The 17,390-nt window shown below is 42.5% G+C and overlaps 1 protein-coding gene across 1 annotated transcript in view; it reads right to left on the reverse strand.

The window, feature by feature from the left end:
- Nucleotides 1–17,390, reverse strand: part of WDR36 (WD repeat domain 36) — a 194,970-nt gene that overhangs the window by 126,110 nt on the left and 51,470 nt on the right. Inside the window, exons 8-11 of the mRNA XM_033929130.1 lie at nt 16,044–16,219; nt 11,326–11,446; nt 11,156–11,221; nt 2,050–2,133 (exon numbers count right to left, since the gene is read on the reverse strand). Coding sequence (XP_033785021.1) covers nt 2,050–2,133; nt 11,156–11,221; nt 11,326–11,446; nt 16,044–16,219 — 447 coding nt within the window. The remainder of the gene's footprint in view (nt 1–2,049; nt 2,134–11,155; nt 11,222–11,325; nt 11,447–16,043; nt 16,220–17,390) is intronic.

Below are 17,390 nucleotides of genomic sequence, written 5' to 3' on the forward strand. Positions count from 1 at the left end.
CAAGGACCAGTCATCAGACTCCCAGTCAAGGACACGTTCAGCCCACCAAAAATACTACTAGAGCACCACACATTTTTCCCTGGACCACCAGGGCAGTCACATCAAAACTCTGCTTAAGAAGGGACTCCAACCTCTGCTCTTCCGAGCCCCACAAAACCAAGCCGCCCTCTACTGGTACTGTATGCCACTTCGTGATGGCCAAAACCACCACATCCACTCCCTCCGGGATGGGATATAGGCGGACCATAGACCATGCAAAATGAAAAGGCGTTTCCGGCATCTTCTAATTTCGCCAGCACAATATCCCGAATATCCTGATGCATAGGAAAATAGCGGGAGGCCGAGCGGATCCCCCAAGCAGGGGGTCCACCACATGCGGGGGCTCCTCGGCATCCTCTTCGAAATGCAAAACTGAGGAAACTTGAAGAATAAATTCCTGGAGCTTGTCCCACTAAAAAATGCGCACCACACAAGCATTCTCACCAGATGGCAGATCTGGAAAACCTCTGCCAGTGGCATCCGCGCCCCCTCCCACCTTCTCCGAGAGGATCCTGGAGATGTACCAAAAGGTCCAGGTCCTCCTCAAATGAAAACTGCTCCCCATACAAAAATCTTCATCCCAAGAGACTCTTGGCCGCTTGGACGGAACTGGGGGGGACGAATTCGAAACCGGTGCAGAGCGGGGACGAAAAGGGGTGGACACGGAGGGAGAAAACCCCCCTGAATAACCCGAGACCCCCGGAGCGGAAGCAGGACCCCCGGCCGCCTGAAGATAAGCCTTGCCCAAGGCTAAAACAAAATCAGGGGGAAAAACACCTGGCAGCCCAAAGGGGCTCACTGACAAAGCAGGAGACCCAGCGGAAACCTGCCCCTGTCTCTCCAAAACAGGGGGAAGTCATCTAAGGTTTTAGACAAGATGGAGGAGCTTCCCACCAAAACCGGCACAAAACTCACCGAACAACTCCAAAGCCTGCACAAAGGAGGTCCCTGGATGCCGGCTCCTGAAGCCGATGAGAATTCCCCTTCATGGCAGCCAGCGCAGCACGAACACAGGCCGGCCATATCAACCTCGCAACTGGAGCACAATGAGCACTTTTTCCCTTTTAAAGTGCTCATTGCGTAATATGTGAGTAAGCTAAAGAAAAATGCTAGTTAACAACAAAAATCAATTACAGGCAATTGAAGGCTTCCCTTCAGACCAGCACTGCCTCAGGATTTCCCCCCCCCCCCCCACATAACAGACTCCACTGGCTTTCTTAGCCATATGCGTTGCCAGTATTGGTGGCAAGGCTGACAGCTGAGGCACCTCTAAAAAAATTTTGTGGAGGTGGAGGAAATGGGGGGGAGGGACTCGACCCATTGAGTGTGACACCCCAAAGGTCAGATGGACCCCCAAAGGGTTCCCCAAGCTCAGTTTGTCTCCAGATGGGGACCAGAAGGCTACTAAAACAACTTCCAACAGTCCTACACTACACCAGGGAAGACAGCAACCACCTGCTGGAGACTGAGAGCAGACTGAGTGTATTAGGGACTGCTCAGCCCACTTGTACTACAGCCAAAAGTTTATGTCTTAGTCTCCACCTGCATGGTGAGCTATTTCCCATCAGTGAGAGGCGATGAATAATATAAGTTTTAAAAATAAATAAAATAAATAAGATAGGCTTGAAGAAAGCCTATGGGGGAAGGGGAATGGATATTTACAAGGAGGGGTTCAGTAAAATTAACCTTTCAGATATTCAGTCCATTACCCTGTAAGCTAACTGGATAATGTTAGGACAGCAAAAGCTACCATTACCCAATTAGTTAACTGGGTGTGGGATGAGTTTTGCAACTGCCGAGTTAACTGCATAAAAATTTTGCTCAAACAACAGTCATACTATATATGGATGAGCAATCTTCATTTATGTCCATATTCAGCATGCAAATGATTTCAGATGCTTATGGAAACAAACATTTTTAAAGGCACTATCATTAGCTACTATCACATTTCAATGAGACAAACAAGGCTAATCTTCGTTCATTATCACAAAAACATGAACTACTACTCACCTGATGCAAATGTAATGATAGGTGGTAGTTTCATTGTGTCATACTGAAGGCCTTTTCTTTTGGATTTCTTTTTATTTATCGAACCTTAAAAATAAACGCAAGGAAAAATAAAACTGGTTAACATCCCCGCAAATTATCAAATTTTGGCATAACTAATGCCTTCTTGCATGCTTATTATTTTTAACTATCTGTTGTCTCCTAAAATACAAAATCTGGTTCAGCCCCACCTACAGAAGCAGATAACAGAGGCTTTGACTTGCATGGACAGTCTTGGCTTATATGCTAGGCTGGGCAAGCACCATGTTGTCATACTTTGATGTAGTACTCTACACCAAACTCCACCCGAAAACAAACATACCATCAAATGTAAAACATAGCCTAATCTTGGAGAATAATAATGTTCATCCAATCTGTCTCGGGTCTGAAGAGGTAAATCCCAAGAGCACATGTGATGTCTGATTTTAAAAAGGATTTATGCAGTTAGCAGCAGGTGCTGATTGCATGAGTTATTTTTCAAAATATTACAACCCCCCCCCCACCCGCCCCCCGGCAGCAATATATGGCTTGTTAACTGTTTAAATTTGGGAAGCACAGCTCAAAAGCTTGTACAAATAGCGGTACTATTCACTGGTGGTACATGCATAGCTGACACTGCACAAATTTCAGGTATCTATATGGATAAAATAATCACATAGGGATAATTTTATAACAGGTCGCCTATACTGAGGGGGCTAAAAGATGCTTACTTTTACTCTATTTTATAAACATAAATAGATGCCTATGTAGCTTTATAAAATACTAGGAGTAAACTGACAGAAAAGACTAGACTGAAGCTGTGGGCATTTATGCTTGATCAGGAGCAGATAGAAATATCAGTGTATATAATATACACAGATATGCATGTACTCTATGTTCAAACAATTTTATTGATGATAAACCATACATTACAAAAGTGAAGACCAAGGCAGTATGCAAGAACAATGCAGAAAGAATAAACATGGTACTATGAAGGTCATGACAATACAGTCATCATCTTTTAGATAAATACAACTGGAACCCCAACTCTTATTTATCCCCATCCCCCAATACTCAAACCACTCTCATAATAGAGAACAGGGCCATGTGCTGATATGCATGTACTTTAAAGTACATGAGTAAACTGTGACTGCACCCATGCTCTGCCCAAGCTCCATCCCAGAAAACATTTATACATGTGTTGCATAAATTATGGTCCTTCTTAGCATCATGTATAACTAATGTGACCATACGTCCCGTTTTGAATGGGACCATCCTGTTTTTAGGTAACCTGTCCTGTTGTCCCCAAGCACAGCTTCAGGATGCCGAAATGTCCCGTTTTCAGAAAGAGAGCATCAGTAGGTTTCCTCGCCGACGACAAAGCAACAGGATCAGGCCAGGCACGTGCAGCGACTGCACAGAGGCCGGCTCACAAGCCTTCCCCTGACTAATATCGGAGAGGAAGTTCCAGACCAGCCAGGCAGCTATTGGATGGTCTGGAACTTCCTCTCCGACGTTAGTTGGAGGAAGGCATGTGAGTCGCGCAGCTGGCCTTTCCCAGTTGCTGTGTTGGCGAAGCAGATAGAAATCGGCAGCAGGGGGGCAGCAGGGAGAGAGGAAGAAAAAGTTTGGGGAGGGAGGGAAGGAATGGAGTGTGTTGGGTGGCAGAGGGCAGGCAGAGAGAGATGAAGAAAAAGTTGGGGAGGAAATGGAGTGTGTTGGGTGGCAGAGTGCAGGCAGGGAGAGAGGAAGAAAAAGCTGGAACAGAGAAAGATGTTGGTTGGGGAATGGAATGAGTTCTGGAGGAAGCTGCTGCATGCAGGAGGCAGAAAAAAAGAAATAAATACTGGATGCACAGTCAGAAGGAAGTGCAGCCAGATACTCATGAAATCACCAAATAATTTTATTTTCTGTTTTGTGATTACAATATGTCAGATTTGAAATGTGTATCCTGTTAGAGCTAGTGCTAGACCATCAACATGAGCTAGGATTTAACAGAGAGAGGAAAAGTCTTTTTTGTTTTGTTTAAATCACAATGTCAGTGTGGGTAGGAGAGAGCATAGGGGGTGGGGTGGGTGAAGAAGCTATAAAATAAACCCACCAGGATGTTTGAAAAAATACCTAATAGGGCAGGAAAATCTAATCAAAAAATCAATTCAATTGGCTAAATCAAATCAAATTTTTTTCCTGAATTTGGCAGCACTAGTAAATACGCTTCCATATTAAGTTTCAGGAATCGCTCCTTGCACTTTTCTCAAATTCTGGGCTTGCTGTCTGCCCCATAGTTGTTCCGACCGCAGGACCTTCCTTGGGATTCCTTTTGAGGGAGTAAGGGTATTGAATCAGACCCCCAGCCATCCCTGATTCTCTCCAACTAGACCTCTGGTTCGTGATGCTGAACTGCCAGGGGGGAAGTCACGCTCTGCGAAGGAAACCCCTGTGCAAGCTAGCTGGTGTGACCTGAGGGGGAGAGATGAGCCTTCGTAGCCCAAACAAGTCTGACAAAATCAGGGATAAATCCCTTTGTCCTATGTGACTTAGTCCTTTGCAGATAGAAGGTCAAAGCACGCTTGCAGTCCAGAGTGTGAAGAGATGATTCTCCAGGATGAGAATGAGGCTTGGGAAAAAATACAGGAAGTATAATTGATTGAAATGAAATGCTGTAACAACTTTTGGTAAGAATTTTGGATGAGTGCAGAGTACCACCTTATCATGATGGAATACTGTGAAAAGTGGATCTGCTACTAAAGCTTGTAGCTCACTAACCCTTAGAGCAGAAGTGAGAGCGATGAAAAAGAATACTTTCCAAGTGAAATATTTAAGATGAGCCGAAAACATTGGTTCAAATGGAGGCTTCATTAATTGAGCAAGAACAACATTGAGATCCCAGACCACTGGCTTGACATTGAAAAGTCCTTTTCATAAATCTGGAAACCAGGATGAGCAGAAAGAGGTTTCACCTCTAGTGGCTGATGAAAAAGCACAGTTACTTACTGTAACAGGTGTTATCCAGGGACAGCAGGCAGCTATTCCCACATATAGGTGAAGTCATCAACGGAGCTCAGATGTGGACACCTCATAAGCAGACTTGCTTGAAGAAACTCGAAGTTTTGAGTCGCCCGCACTGCGCATGCATAGAAACAGAAACATAGAAAGATGATGGCAGAACAGGGCTATAGCCCATCAAGTCTGCCCACTCTACTGACCCACCCCATTAAGTCTGACTGCCTTAACTAGACCTCTACGTGGGATCCCTACAAAGGTCTAGTTAAGGCACTCAGACTTAATGGGGTGGGTCAGTAGAGTGGGCAGACTTGATGGGCTATAGCCCTTTTCTGCCGTCATCTTTCTATGTTTCTATGCGCGAGTGCCTTCCCGCCCAGCGCAGGGCGCGTCTCCTCAGTTCAGACAGCTAGCAGAGAAGCCAACCAGGGGAGGTGGGTGGGTTGTGATAATAGCTGCCTGCGGTCCCTGGATAACACCTGTTACGGTAAGTAACTGTGCTTTATCCCAGGACAAGCAGGCAGCCTATTCTTATATATGGGTGACCTCCAAGCTAACCAGAATGGAATGGTGGAAGTGTTGGCAATTTAGGAGAATAAATGTTGTAATACTATTTGGCCAAACTGTCCATCCCGTCTGGAAAAAGTATGCAGACAATAGTGAGAAGTGAAGGTATGAACCAAGGACCAAGTAGCAGCCTTACAAATTTCCTCAATAGGAGTAGATCTGAGGAAAGCAATTGAAGCTGCCATTGCTCTAACTTTATGGGCTGTGACTCTACTGTGTAGGGGTAATCCAGCCTGGGCATAGCAGAATGAAATACAAGCCGCCATCCAGTTGGAGATGGTACACTTAGAAATAGGATGTCCCAACTTATTTGGATTGAAGGAGACAAAAAGTTGAGGAGCAATTCTGTGTGGTTTGGTACGTTCCAAATAGAAGGCCAAAGCACGTTTAGAATCAAGAGTATGAAGATCAACTTCTCCAGGATGAGAATGAGGCTTTGGAAAAAAACACTGGAAGAACAATGGATTGGTTGAGATGAAATTCTGAGACCACTTTAGGGAGGAATTTAGGATGAGTCCGAAGAACCACCTTGTCATGATGGAACACCGTGAAAGGTGGATCAATAACTAAAGCTTGCAGTCACTGACTCTTCGAGCAGAAGAGAGGGCTATGAGAAACACCACTTTCCAAGTGAGATACTTCAGATGAGCCTTATCAATTGGTTCAAATGGAGGCTTCATTAGTTGAGCAAGGACAACATTGAGGTCCCAAACCACAGGAGGCGGTTTGAGAGGAGGTTTGACATTGAAAAGTCCTTTCATGAATCTGGAAACCACCGGATGAGCAGAGAGGGGTTTCTCTTTAATAGGCTGATGGAAAGCCGCAATTGCACTGAGATGGACTCGGATAGATGTAGACTTGAGGCCAGAATTGGATAAGTGCAAAAGATAGTCTAAAACAGAAGATAAGGAGGAATGCTGAGGCTCCTTATGATGAGAAAAACACCACGTAGAAAATCTAGTCCATTTTTGGTGATAGCAGTGTCTAGTGGTAGGCTTCCTAGAAGCTTCTAAAACATCTCGTACAGATTGCGAAAACTGAAGAGGGGTTATGTTGAGAGGTACCAAGCTGTCAGGTTTAGAGACTGCAGGTTGGGATGAAGCAGAGATCCTTGACTCTGTGTAAGCAGAGAAGGAAAAACTGGTAGAAGGTATGGCTCCCTGCTGCTGAGTTCAAGTAGAAGGGAGTACCAAGGTTGTCTCGGCCACTGAGGAGCAATTAGAATCATGGAGGCATGATCGTTTTTCAACTTGACCAGAGTCTTGAGAATGAGAGGAAATGGAGGGAATGCATATAGGAAGAGATTCGTCCATTCCAGAAGAAAAGCATCTGCCTCGAGGCGGTAAGGGGAGTATATCCTGGAGCAGAACTGAGGCAGTTTGTAGTTGTGGGGAGCTGCAGAGGTCTATCTGAGGTGTTCCCCATTGTGAAAAAATGTGATGAAGAGGCGAGGAATGGAGAGTCCATTCGTGAGGTTGCAGAAGATGACTCAAGTTGTCCGCTAAGCAATTCTTCGCCCCTTGAATGTAGACAGCTATGAGGAAGGTGTTGTGGCAGATTGCCCAGTCCCAAACCTTCAGAGCTTCTTGACAAAGGGAGGCAGATCCCGTCCCTCCCTGTTTGTTGACTAATACATGGCGATTGGGTTGTCCATCCAAATGAAGACTACTTGGTCGTGAAGATGATGTTGAAAAGCGTTGAGAGCTTTGAGGATCGCTCCAAATTCCAACAGATTGATATGACACCGACGATCCGTACTGGTCCAGAAGCCTTGAGTACGGAGACCATTGAGATGAGCACCCCAAGCGTAGGTTGAAGAGTCTTTCATGAGGACCTTCTGATGGGGGGGGGGGGGGGCGTTTGAAAAAGCAAGCCTCTGGAAAGATTGGAAGAGAGCATCCACCAACAGAGAGACTGCTTCAATGAAGGAGTGACTGTTATGTGTTGAGAAAATGGATCGCAAACCTGCGTCCATTGAAATTCCAGGGTCCACTGAGGAATTCTGAGGTGAAGTCTGGCAAAAGGAGTCACGTGTACTGTGGAGGCCATGTGACCTAGGAGTACCATCATGTGTCTCGCTGAGATGGTAGAGCAGGAAGACACTGTATGACAGAATTGGAGAAGAGCTTCGAGTCGTTGCTGAGGGAGGGAGGAATGCTCTGAGTTTGACAGTGTCCAGAACAGCTCCAATGAATTGTAGATTCTGTGAGGGCTGGAGGTGAGATTTAGGAAAATTGATTTTGAATCCCAAACTTTGTAGGAACCAGTAGTCCGTTGGGTCGCTACAATAACCCCTTGAGATGTGGAATCTTTGATGAGCCAGTCGTCGAGGTAGGGAAATACCAGAAGACCATGGTTCCTGAGAGTTGCTGCTACCATTACCAGGCACTTGGTGAACACTCTGGGAGACGAGGCCAGGCCGAAGGGTAGTACTCTGTATTGATAATGCAGATTCCCCATCCGAAATCTGAGATATTGACGGGAGGCCGGATGAATGGGGATACGAGTGTAGGCCTCCTTGAGATCCAGAAGGCATAACCAGTCGTTCTGCTCGAGAAGGGGATAAAGGGAGCCAGGGACAACATTCAAAACTTTTCTTTGACCAGAAATTTGTTAAGAGCCCTGAGATCCAGAATGGGCCACAGATCGTCCGTCTTCTTTGGAACAAGGAAGTAACGGGAGTAAAACCCCCTGTTCTGCTGTTCCAAGGGAACTGGTTCGATGGCATGGAGATGAAGCAGAGCTTGAGCTTCCTGAAGAAGAAGGGCGGTCTGGGAAGGATTGGAAGGATACTCTCTTGGAGGAAGCTCTGGTGGAACCTGAGTGAAATGAAGAGAATAACCTTCCCTGATGATGGTAAGTACTCAGAGGTCAGATGTAATGATCATCCATCGGTGGTAAAAATGATGAAGATGACCTCCTATAGGGGAAAAAGAAGGCAAAGTCAGAACGGTGGAGGTTATGCTCTGTTTTAAACAGTCAAAAAGGCTGAGTAGCCTTAGGTGCAGCAGAAGGTTGAGGTTTTTGTTGCTTCTGAGGCTGCTGTTTCTTAAGAGGAGGGCGATTATAAGGAGCCGTCCTCGGAGCAAAACGCCGCTGATAGATAGGAGCAGGGCGTGTAGGTTTAGCAGGAGCTGGCTTTGGCTTAGGTCTGACAATAGAAGCAAAGGATTTTTCATGGTCAAACAATTTCTTGGTGGCTGCCTCGATAGATTCATCGAAAAGGTCATTGCCTTCACAAGGAATATTAGCTAAGCAGTCTTGAAGATTAGTCATTGCCTTCACAAGGAATATTAGCTAAGCAGTCTTAAAGATTAGGGTCCATGTCAATGGTACGAAGCCAGGCAAGATGACGCATAGCTACAGAGCAAGCAGCTGCTCGGGCAGACAGCTCGAAGGCATCATAAGATGACTGGAGGAGATGAAATCAGAGTTGAGATAAAGAAGCAAGGACTTCTTGAAATTCAAAGTGCTTTTGAGTGTCCAAATAAGTCAAGAACTTTGGAAATAGAGAAATGAGGAACTCAAAATAAGTAATAAACTGAAAATTATAATTGAGGACTTTAGAGGACATCATGGCATTTTGATAGATGCGATGTCCGAATTTGTCCAGTCTTCCCTTCCCGGTGGCATAAACCTTGGAAGGATGGGACCTCTTCAAGGAGGACTTGACAAGCAGGGATTGATGAGATAACTGTGAGTTGTCAAACCTTTTGCGATGCACAATTGTATACCTAGAGTCCAATTTTCCTGGAACAGCTGGTATGGAAAAAGGTGTCTCCATGCATCGACCAAAAGTCTGATTCAAAAGTTTATGAAGAGAAAGCTTAAGTGACTCTGCTGAAAGTTGAGGAAGATGCATGACTTCAAGATACTCCTTAGAGTATTTGGAGCCAGTATCTAATTGAAGATCTAAGTCCACAGCCATCTAACAAAGAAAAGATGAGAAAGATAGCTGATCCGCCAATGCTTTGCCTCAAGAAAGACTCGAGGACGTCGAGGCAGCCTGGGTTGAAGATGAAGCTTCGGCAGGAAAAAAGGCATCCAAGGAATATGGTGACTTGGACGAGGCAATCGAAACCTCTACATCCTCGAGGATCGGCATTGGAGACTCGAACGAGGAGTCGGTGGTCTAGTCGAAGTAGGGGTAGATCGAGGCTTAGTTGAAGAAGACGTTCTTTAGAAGAAGAACTAAGCCTGGAAGGATGCCTCGATGAAGGCCTCGATCGTCGGTGAGAACTGTGCCTGGAAGCAGATCTCGAAGATCGAGGAGACTTCGCCTCGGAGACAGAAGCAGCCGATGCTATCAAAGAATGGATAGGACTGGAGGCTGTAGATTGTAGTTCCAGAGGCTTGATGGAGGAACCTCGATGCACTCCCAAAGACTCTGCTCCCTGCAAAGAGTGTGTAAGCTCAGACTGAGGCAAAGGAAGCGGCTCGACCTCGCCGGAGTCTGCTGAATGCCCAGGCTGAATATGAGGAAGTTTCGGTCCCATATTAGAATGAATTGCTTCTCCAACATGGTCTGGAAAGAAGCCGGCAAGGATGGATCCGCGTTTGAAACCGGACCACCTGCTTTGGCTGGAGGTTCCCTCGGGGCAGTGTGAGCGTGCTTCGACTTGGAAGTCTTAGGCACCGTCTGCTGAGCTATCTGACCTGAGGAAACAGGGGAAGATACAGAGATGTCGTCGAAAAAAGAGCCGCTGCAAACAATGAAGGTCTGATGAAGCTCGAGGTGGAAGCAGTAGAAGCAGGAGGGACTTCGATCGGAGTCGAGGCTGAGGTCGCCTTTGAAGTCGAGGGATCAGAAGAAAAATCCATCTCGAAGAGCTTATCCATCAAAATACGACGACGGTTGAAGGCTCGAGGTTGAAGCGTAGCACAGCGCAGGCACGACTTCAGATGATGTTTCGGCCCAAGGCACTTGAGGCAGCGACGGTGTGGGTCCGTAAGAGAAATCGCACGCTGACACTTGCTACACTTCTTGAAGCCCGTGACGGGCCGGGATATAGAAGTAAAAATAGCCGCCGCAAGATCGAAGCCTTCGGGCTGCGGCCGAGCGGCCTGTCCCGGCAAATGGACGGAAGATGGAAAAAAAATTTTTTTTTTTAGACTAAAAATGAAAAAAATAAAATAAGAACAGCGATTTGTGAGGAAAAAAATACAAACCGCGGTTCAGAGAAGGCACAAAGTAACTAAGTTAAACGCAGAGAGTCAAAGACGGACTTCTCGGCTCCGCGGAAAACTAAGAACTGAGGAGATGCGCCCTGCGCTAGGCGGGTATGTGTTGAGAATATGCTGCCTGCTTGTCCTGGGATATGTTGAGAATGTGCTGCCTGCTTGTCCTGGGATAACATACTTACGGATGTTAGGAGGGGCAACTAATGGCTGTGTTTTGCAATGTCTACAACTGCTATGTGACTTTATGTGGAATGCTAGCTACACAGGTGTGGACAACAATATATAATTTATTGTTTGGAACTGTTTTATGATACAACATTTAAAATAAAATCTTACTTACCACGTCCTAAATTTTTATTGTATCTTTCATGTACAGTGGAGAAAGACTGTAAGGTTCCATCTAGGCCTGTAATAAAATAGAGAAAGCACACAAAGTCAAAGAAGGAGAATTTATTTAATATATGGCATCACATTGTTCCTTTTCCTCACTTGGCGAATAAGAAAAATTACCAGCACTGAGAATCTGATATCCATTTTGTCCATGGTATCTGATTTTTGTTGGTGGCGCACTGTGTCCCATTCGGACCATTAGCAAACGACCAGAATCTCCAGGGCCATCAAAGATCCACATCTGTTTAGGAAAACACAAATGAAGAACTTGTAAACTCAAACCACTGTTTTGGACAAAATGACAATGGCTCTGATGAAAGCTAAGAAAAAAGTTACTAAAGAGTGTAAACGCAATCAACTCTGTATATTGTTACAGAATATATGTATCATAGAAATAACTCTGCATGATAAAATATTTGTTACTGCCTGCATGGCATTTCATTATCACCACCACATTATGCGATTACATTGAAACTAGAAGCTTCAGAAATGAAACAACAACAACAAAAAACAACCTTTGGTAGATATTTGGAAGAACCAGATGCTGACAGCACAAGTAGTTATTTTTGTCTTTGTTGTCAGATTTCCTGTCAGCAAACAGATAAAACATGTATACAAGAGGCCAGAGACAGGTCTAAAAACTGCGTGCAAAGTACATAAGAATTGCCATACTGGGACAGACCGAAGGTCCATCAAGCCTAGTATCCTTTTTCCAACAATGGCCAACCCAGGTCCTAAGCACCAAGCCAGATCCCAAGTAGCAAAACAGATTCTATGCTGCTTATCCTAGGAATAAGCAGTTGATTTCTCCAAGTCATCTAAATAATGGCCTATAGACTTCTCTTTTAGGAAATTATCCAAACCTTTTTTTAACTCCGCTAACAGATTTTACCACATTCTCTGGAAACGAATTCCAGAGTTTAATTACATGTTGTGTGAAGAAATATTTTCTCCAGTTTGTTTTAAATCTACTTAGTAGCTTCATCGCATGTTTGCTGATGACACAAAGTTGTTAAATCGCAAGAGGACCTTCTAAGACTGGAAGACTGGGTGTCAAAATGACAGATGATGTTTAATGTGAGCAAGTGCAAAGTGATGTGGGAAAGAGGAACCTGAACTATAGCTATGTGATGCTGGGTTCTGTGTTAGGAGTCACTGCCCAGGAAAAGGATCTAGGTGTCATTGTAGAGGATACGTTGATACCCTCAGCTCAATGTGCAGCAGCTGCTAAGAAAACAAATAGAACATTAGGAATTATCAGGAAAGGAATGGAAAACAAAGATTAAAATGTTATAATGCCCTTGTATTGCTCTATGGTATTGCCGCACCTTGAATACTGTGTGCAGTTCTTGCTGCAATATCTCAAAAAAGTGGAATTAGAAAAGGTAAAGAGAAAAGTGACAAAAATGATAAAAGGGATGGGATGACTTTCCTAGGAGGAACAACTAAAGCAACTTGGAGAAGAGATGGCTCAGGGGTGACATGATAGAGGTCTATAAAATAAAGAGTGGAGTGGAAAGGGTATATGTGAGCTGCATGTTTACTGTTTCCAAAAATATTATGGCTAGGAAATTTAATTATCTCACTAGTTATTCCCATCTCTAGATCATCGATAAATATGTTAAAAAGTAGCAGTCCCAGCACAGACCCCTGGGGAACCCCACTATTTACTATCACTAAAAAAGGAGACCGGTGGTGAGTGTTCTTTATCTACACTTGTCTCTGACTAATCAATACTTATTCTATATTCTATAAGGGGAGTGGCCTCAGATCCCCGTGCGCTGCCAGCCAGTTAACTATACAGCCGCACTAGAAAGGGAAACAACCTCATTGGCCCTTCTCTCTCTCCTGCCTGGCGTTCTGTTAAAGCTATAATTCAAAAAACCTAGCTCTGGCAAGGATGATGATTGTTCAGTTATCAAGTTCAATCAGCTGTTCAAATGATTCATTCCTCTTATCCTTGCTGGTCCGCAGTGATAGTATTTAGATTGATCTCTCTGTGTCCTGCGTATATCATTGAACCCCACTATTTACCCTTCTCCATTGAGAATATTGACCATTTAAACCCACTCTCTGTTTTCTGTCTTTCTTTTTTAATTCTTTATTCGTTTTTAAAACTTTCAATAAGTGCAATAGAAAATAAAATTATTTTACACTAACATCACTTAATATTCTACCAAAGTCTAGTTCACATCAAATATCCCTCCCCCCTACACATACCCAACAATTATCTTTAAACATAAGAAACAAAGTATTCCCACCCACCCCACCCCCAAGTTGGATGTGTATGTTCAAAGGGAAAAAGTAATATTCATTCTTTACAATATTTTGCTAATGGTTCCCAAACATCCTTAAATTTCTTTAAATGCCCCCTGTTGTATGGCTATTACACGCTCCATTTTAAAGATGTGGCATAAAGAATTCCACCAAAAATTATAACTCAGCCGGTCCCAATTTTTCCAGTTTTTCATAATATGCTGTATGGCAACCCCTCTCATAATGAGTAAAAGTTTATTATTATTAGAAGATATTTGGCTCTTAGCCCTCATTAATGTACCAAATAACACAGTATCATATAATGCCACCGGATTTTCCAGTAAATTATTCATTTGACCCCCAAATGGATTTCCAAAAGCTACGTATCAATGGACAATAGATTAGTAAATGATCTAATGTCTCATCTTCAAGATGACAGTGCCAGCATCTATTAGACTTAGAGCTATCTAATTTCTGTAAATGAACTGGGGTCCAAAATGCTTTATGTAACAAGAAAAAACAAGTTTGTCTCATAGATGCCGATGCCGAACACCTCATCCTCCAAGCCTAAATTCGTGGCCATTGAGATGCAATAATTTGATGCTTTATCTCAATGCTCCAAATGTCACGCAGACCAGAAAAATCCAGATATTAATTTATACCACTCAGCATCCTGGTGTCCCAGGAAGTCCGCCTGAAAACATAAGACCGGCAAGCTATATTGATTTTCAAGATTTTTCCATTCAGGGAACCCCTCCTGAATGGCCTGCTTCAACTGCAACCATCTATAATTTTGTGATTTATTAAGACCAAATTTGTATTGAAATCATGAAAAGTCAAGCAGCTTACCATCTGATATAATATCATCCAAAGTGTGTATACCTGCCTTCATCCAGTGTTTCCAGATGACCTTAAACCTGCCAATTTGAATCTTAGAGTTCAGCCAAAGGGACTGACAGGTTGATTTATGAATTGGAATAGGTGTTAAATTATTCACACATTTTAGTGTCTGCCAGGTATCTACTAAAATTCTATTGTCTTTATATAATCTAGGTAGCTTGATACTTAGAACATGATATAATCTCAGAGGAGATGAGTTGCCATTCCAACCATAACCAATCTGTTTTCTGTCTTTCAACCAGTTCTCAATCCATAAAAGGACATTACCTCCTATCCCATGACTTTCTAATTTCCTCAGAACTCTTTCATGAGGTACTTTGTCAAATGCCATTTGAAAATCCAAATACACAATCTCAACAGGTTCACCTTTATCCACATGTTCATTCACCCCTTTAACAAAATGTAGTAGATCGGTGAGGCAAGCTTTCCCTTGACTAAAACCATGTTGGCTCTCTCTCATTAATCCATGTTTATGTATATGTTCTATCATTTTGTTCTTTATAATAATAGTCTTTACCATTTTGCCCGGCACCAACGTCAGACTCGCTGGTCTATAATTTCCTGGATCACCTCTGGAACCCTTTTTAAAAATCAGCGTCTCATTGGCCACCCTCCATTCTTCCATTACTATCCTGATTTTTAAAGAAAAATTACAAATTACTAACAATAGCTCTGCAAGTTCATTTTTCAATTCTATCAGCACTCTGGGATGTATACCATTCGGTCTAGGCAATTTGCTACTGTTCAATTTATCAAACTGACCCTTACATCATCCAGTGTTAAAGAGATTTGTATGAGTTTCTCCGATTCATCAGAATTTAATATCTCCCCCACATCTTCCTCAGTGAAGTCCAAGGCAAAGAATTCATTTAATCCCTCCGCTATGTCCTTGTTTTTCCTGAGAGCCCCTTTTATCCTTCGTTTCGAAGTCCAACCGATTCTCTTCCCGGCTTCTTGCTTTTTATATACCTAAAAAAGTTTTTACTGTGTGTTTTTGCTTCCAGCGCAATCTTCTTTTCAAGATCTCTCTTTGCCTTCCTTATTAGCGCCTTGCATTTGACTTGACATTCCTTGTGTTGTTTACAATTATTTTCTGTCAGATCCTTCTTCCACATTCTGAAGGATTCTCTTTTAGCTTCAATAGCTTCCTTTATCTCTCTCATTAACCATGCCGGCTGCCATTTGGTCTTTCTTCCTCCTTTTTTAATGCATGGAATATATCTAGTCTGGATTTCTAGGATGGAATTTTTAAATAACATCCATGCCTACTTTATTTTTGTCCCTATATTAAGATATTTTGGAATTCAATATGGTCTCAAGTAAATACATTATTGGAAAATCATGTGGCACTCTCTTACGATACAGTGCTATTTGGCATGATGATGAGGAAAAAGAGTCAAATATCATCAGAGAACAACAAGCTTTTATTAGTTATGACAGGGGTTGCCATCCAACACATAACCAACAATTGGTTTTCCCCTCAATTGTGGTCTGTGTAGCACCATTATTTTCTCATTATACATTTTTATTTTTCTCTGTATTTTGTACCGTGCTTTTCTTTATCAAGTGTATATTTGTGTATTAATTTGTAAACTGAATAAATATTAAAATTCATTTTAAAAATACCACTAATTCAGGGCAATAATATTTGTTTGAAGACAGAAGGAAGTAATATAACATACCCTTATGGCATTATCTGCACCATTTGTGATAAGAAGTGGCTCTCCATGAACAAAAGTCAGGCCAGAAATTGCTGTAGAATGGGCATCCCGCATTTGACCAATCAGTTTTTTCTCTTCTAGATCCCACAGTCCAATGTGTCCATCAGGACTACCAGTGGCCATAACTGGATGTCCATCTGTAATCACACAGTCAGGAAGAAAAACCCAGTTATATCTGCTCATTAGAAATAATGAAAAGACAGTACTTAACAAATTTTTCAACTCCACATCTTTTAAATGATATGCCATAAACCAGGGGTCTCAAAGTCCCTCCTTGAGGGCCGCAATCCAGTCAGGTTTTCAGGATTTCCCTAATGAATATGCATGAGATCTATGTGCCTGCACTGCTTTCAATTCATATTCATTGGGGAAATCTTGAAAACCTGACTGGATTGCTGCCCTCAAGGAAGGACTTTGAGATCCCTGCCATAAACTGACAAGCCAGTAATGGAAGATTAGGTTCTCACCTTTGCTAATCTTCTTTCTTTCTTTTTTTTTAAATTTCTTTCTTTATTCTTTTTCAAACTTACATCAAGTGCACAAAAAGAACAACATGAAATACTATCATATAACACTTGAACATCATACATTATATTCTTAATATGTAAATTAATTAAAAACCCTCCCCCTCCCATCTTTCTATACAATCATTAAAACTATCATATTCCTTCACAATTTCAATTTCGCTACATCTTATCTTCCAATCCCCCCACCCCCCTTATGTATATTATCAAAGAAAAATGATGCCTATTCACTACAAAAATCAACCATCAGTCTCCATATCTTTAAAAAAATTTTATAACTTCCTTTCTGTATTGCAATTGCTCTTTCCATCTTGTAAATATGAAACAGGAAATTCCACCAAAACGTATAATTGAGATTACTATAATTTTTCCAGTTGTTAGTAATATGTTGCATAGCAACACCCGTCATTATCATCAAAAGCTTATTGTTATGTGCTGATAATTGACTTTTTTTCCTCATAGACATACCGAACAGAACAGTAACATATGATATTTCCACATGATTTTCCAATAAGCAATTTATTTGAGACCAAATTGAATTCCAAAAATTCCTAATGCAGGGGCAATAAAAAATTAGAATATCCAATGTCCCCACTTCTAGATTACAGTGCCAGCATCTATTAGATTTAGAGCTATCCAACTTTTGTAAACGAACTGGGGTCCAAAAAGCTCTATGTAATAAAAAGAACCAAGTTTGTCTCATAGATGCTGACACTAATCTTCTTTCTTGAAAACAGGAAGGAGAAATTAGGTTCTTACCTGCTAATTTACTTTCTTTTAGCTT

The sequence above is a fragment of the Geotrypetes seraphini genome, chromosome 1, assembly GCF_902459505.1.
Source record: "Geotrypetes seraphini chromosome 1, aGeoSer1.1, whole genome shotgun sequence".
In the NCBI taxonomy this organism is placed as follows: domain Eukaryota; kingdom Metazoa; phylum Chordata; class Amphibia; order Gymnophiona; family Dermophiidae; genus Geotrypetes; species Geotrypetes seraphini.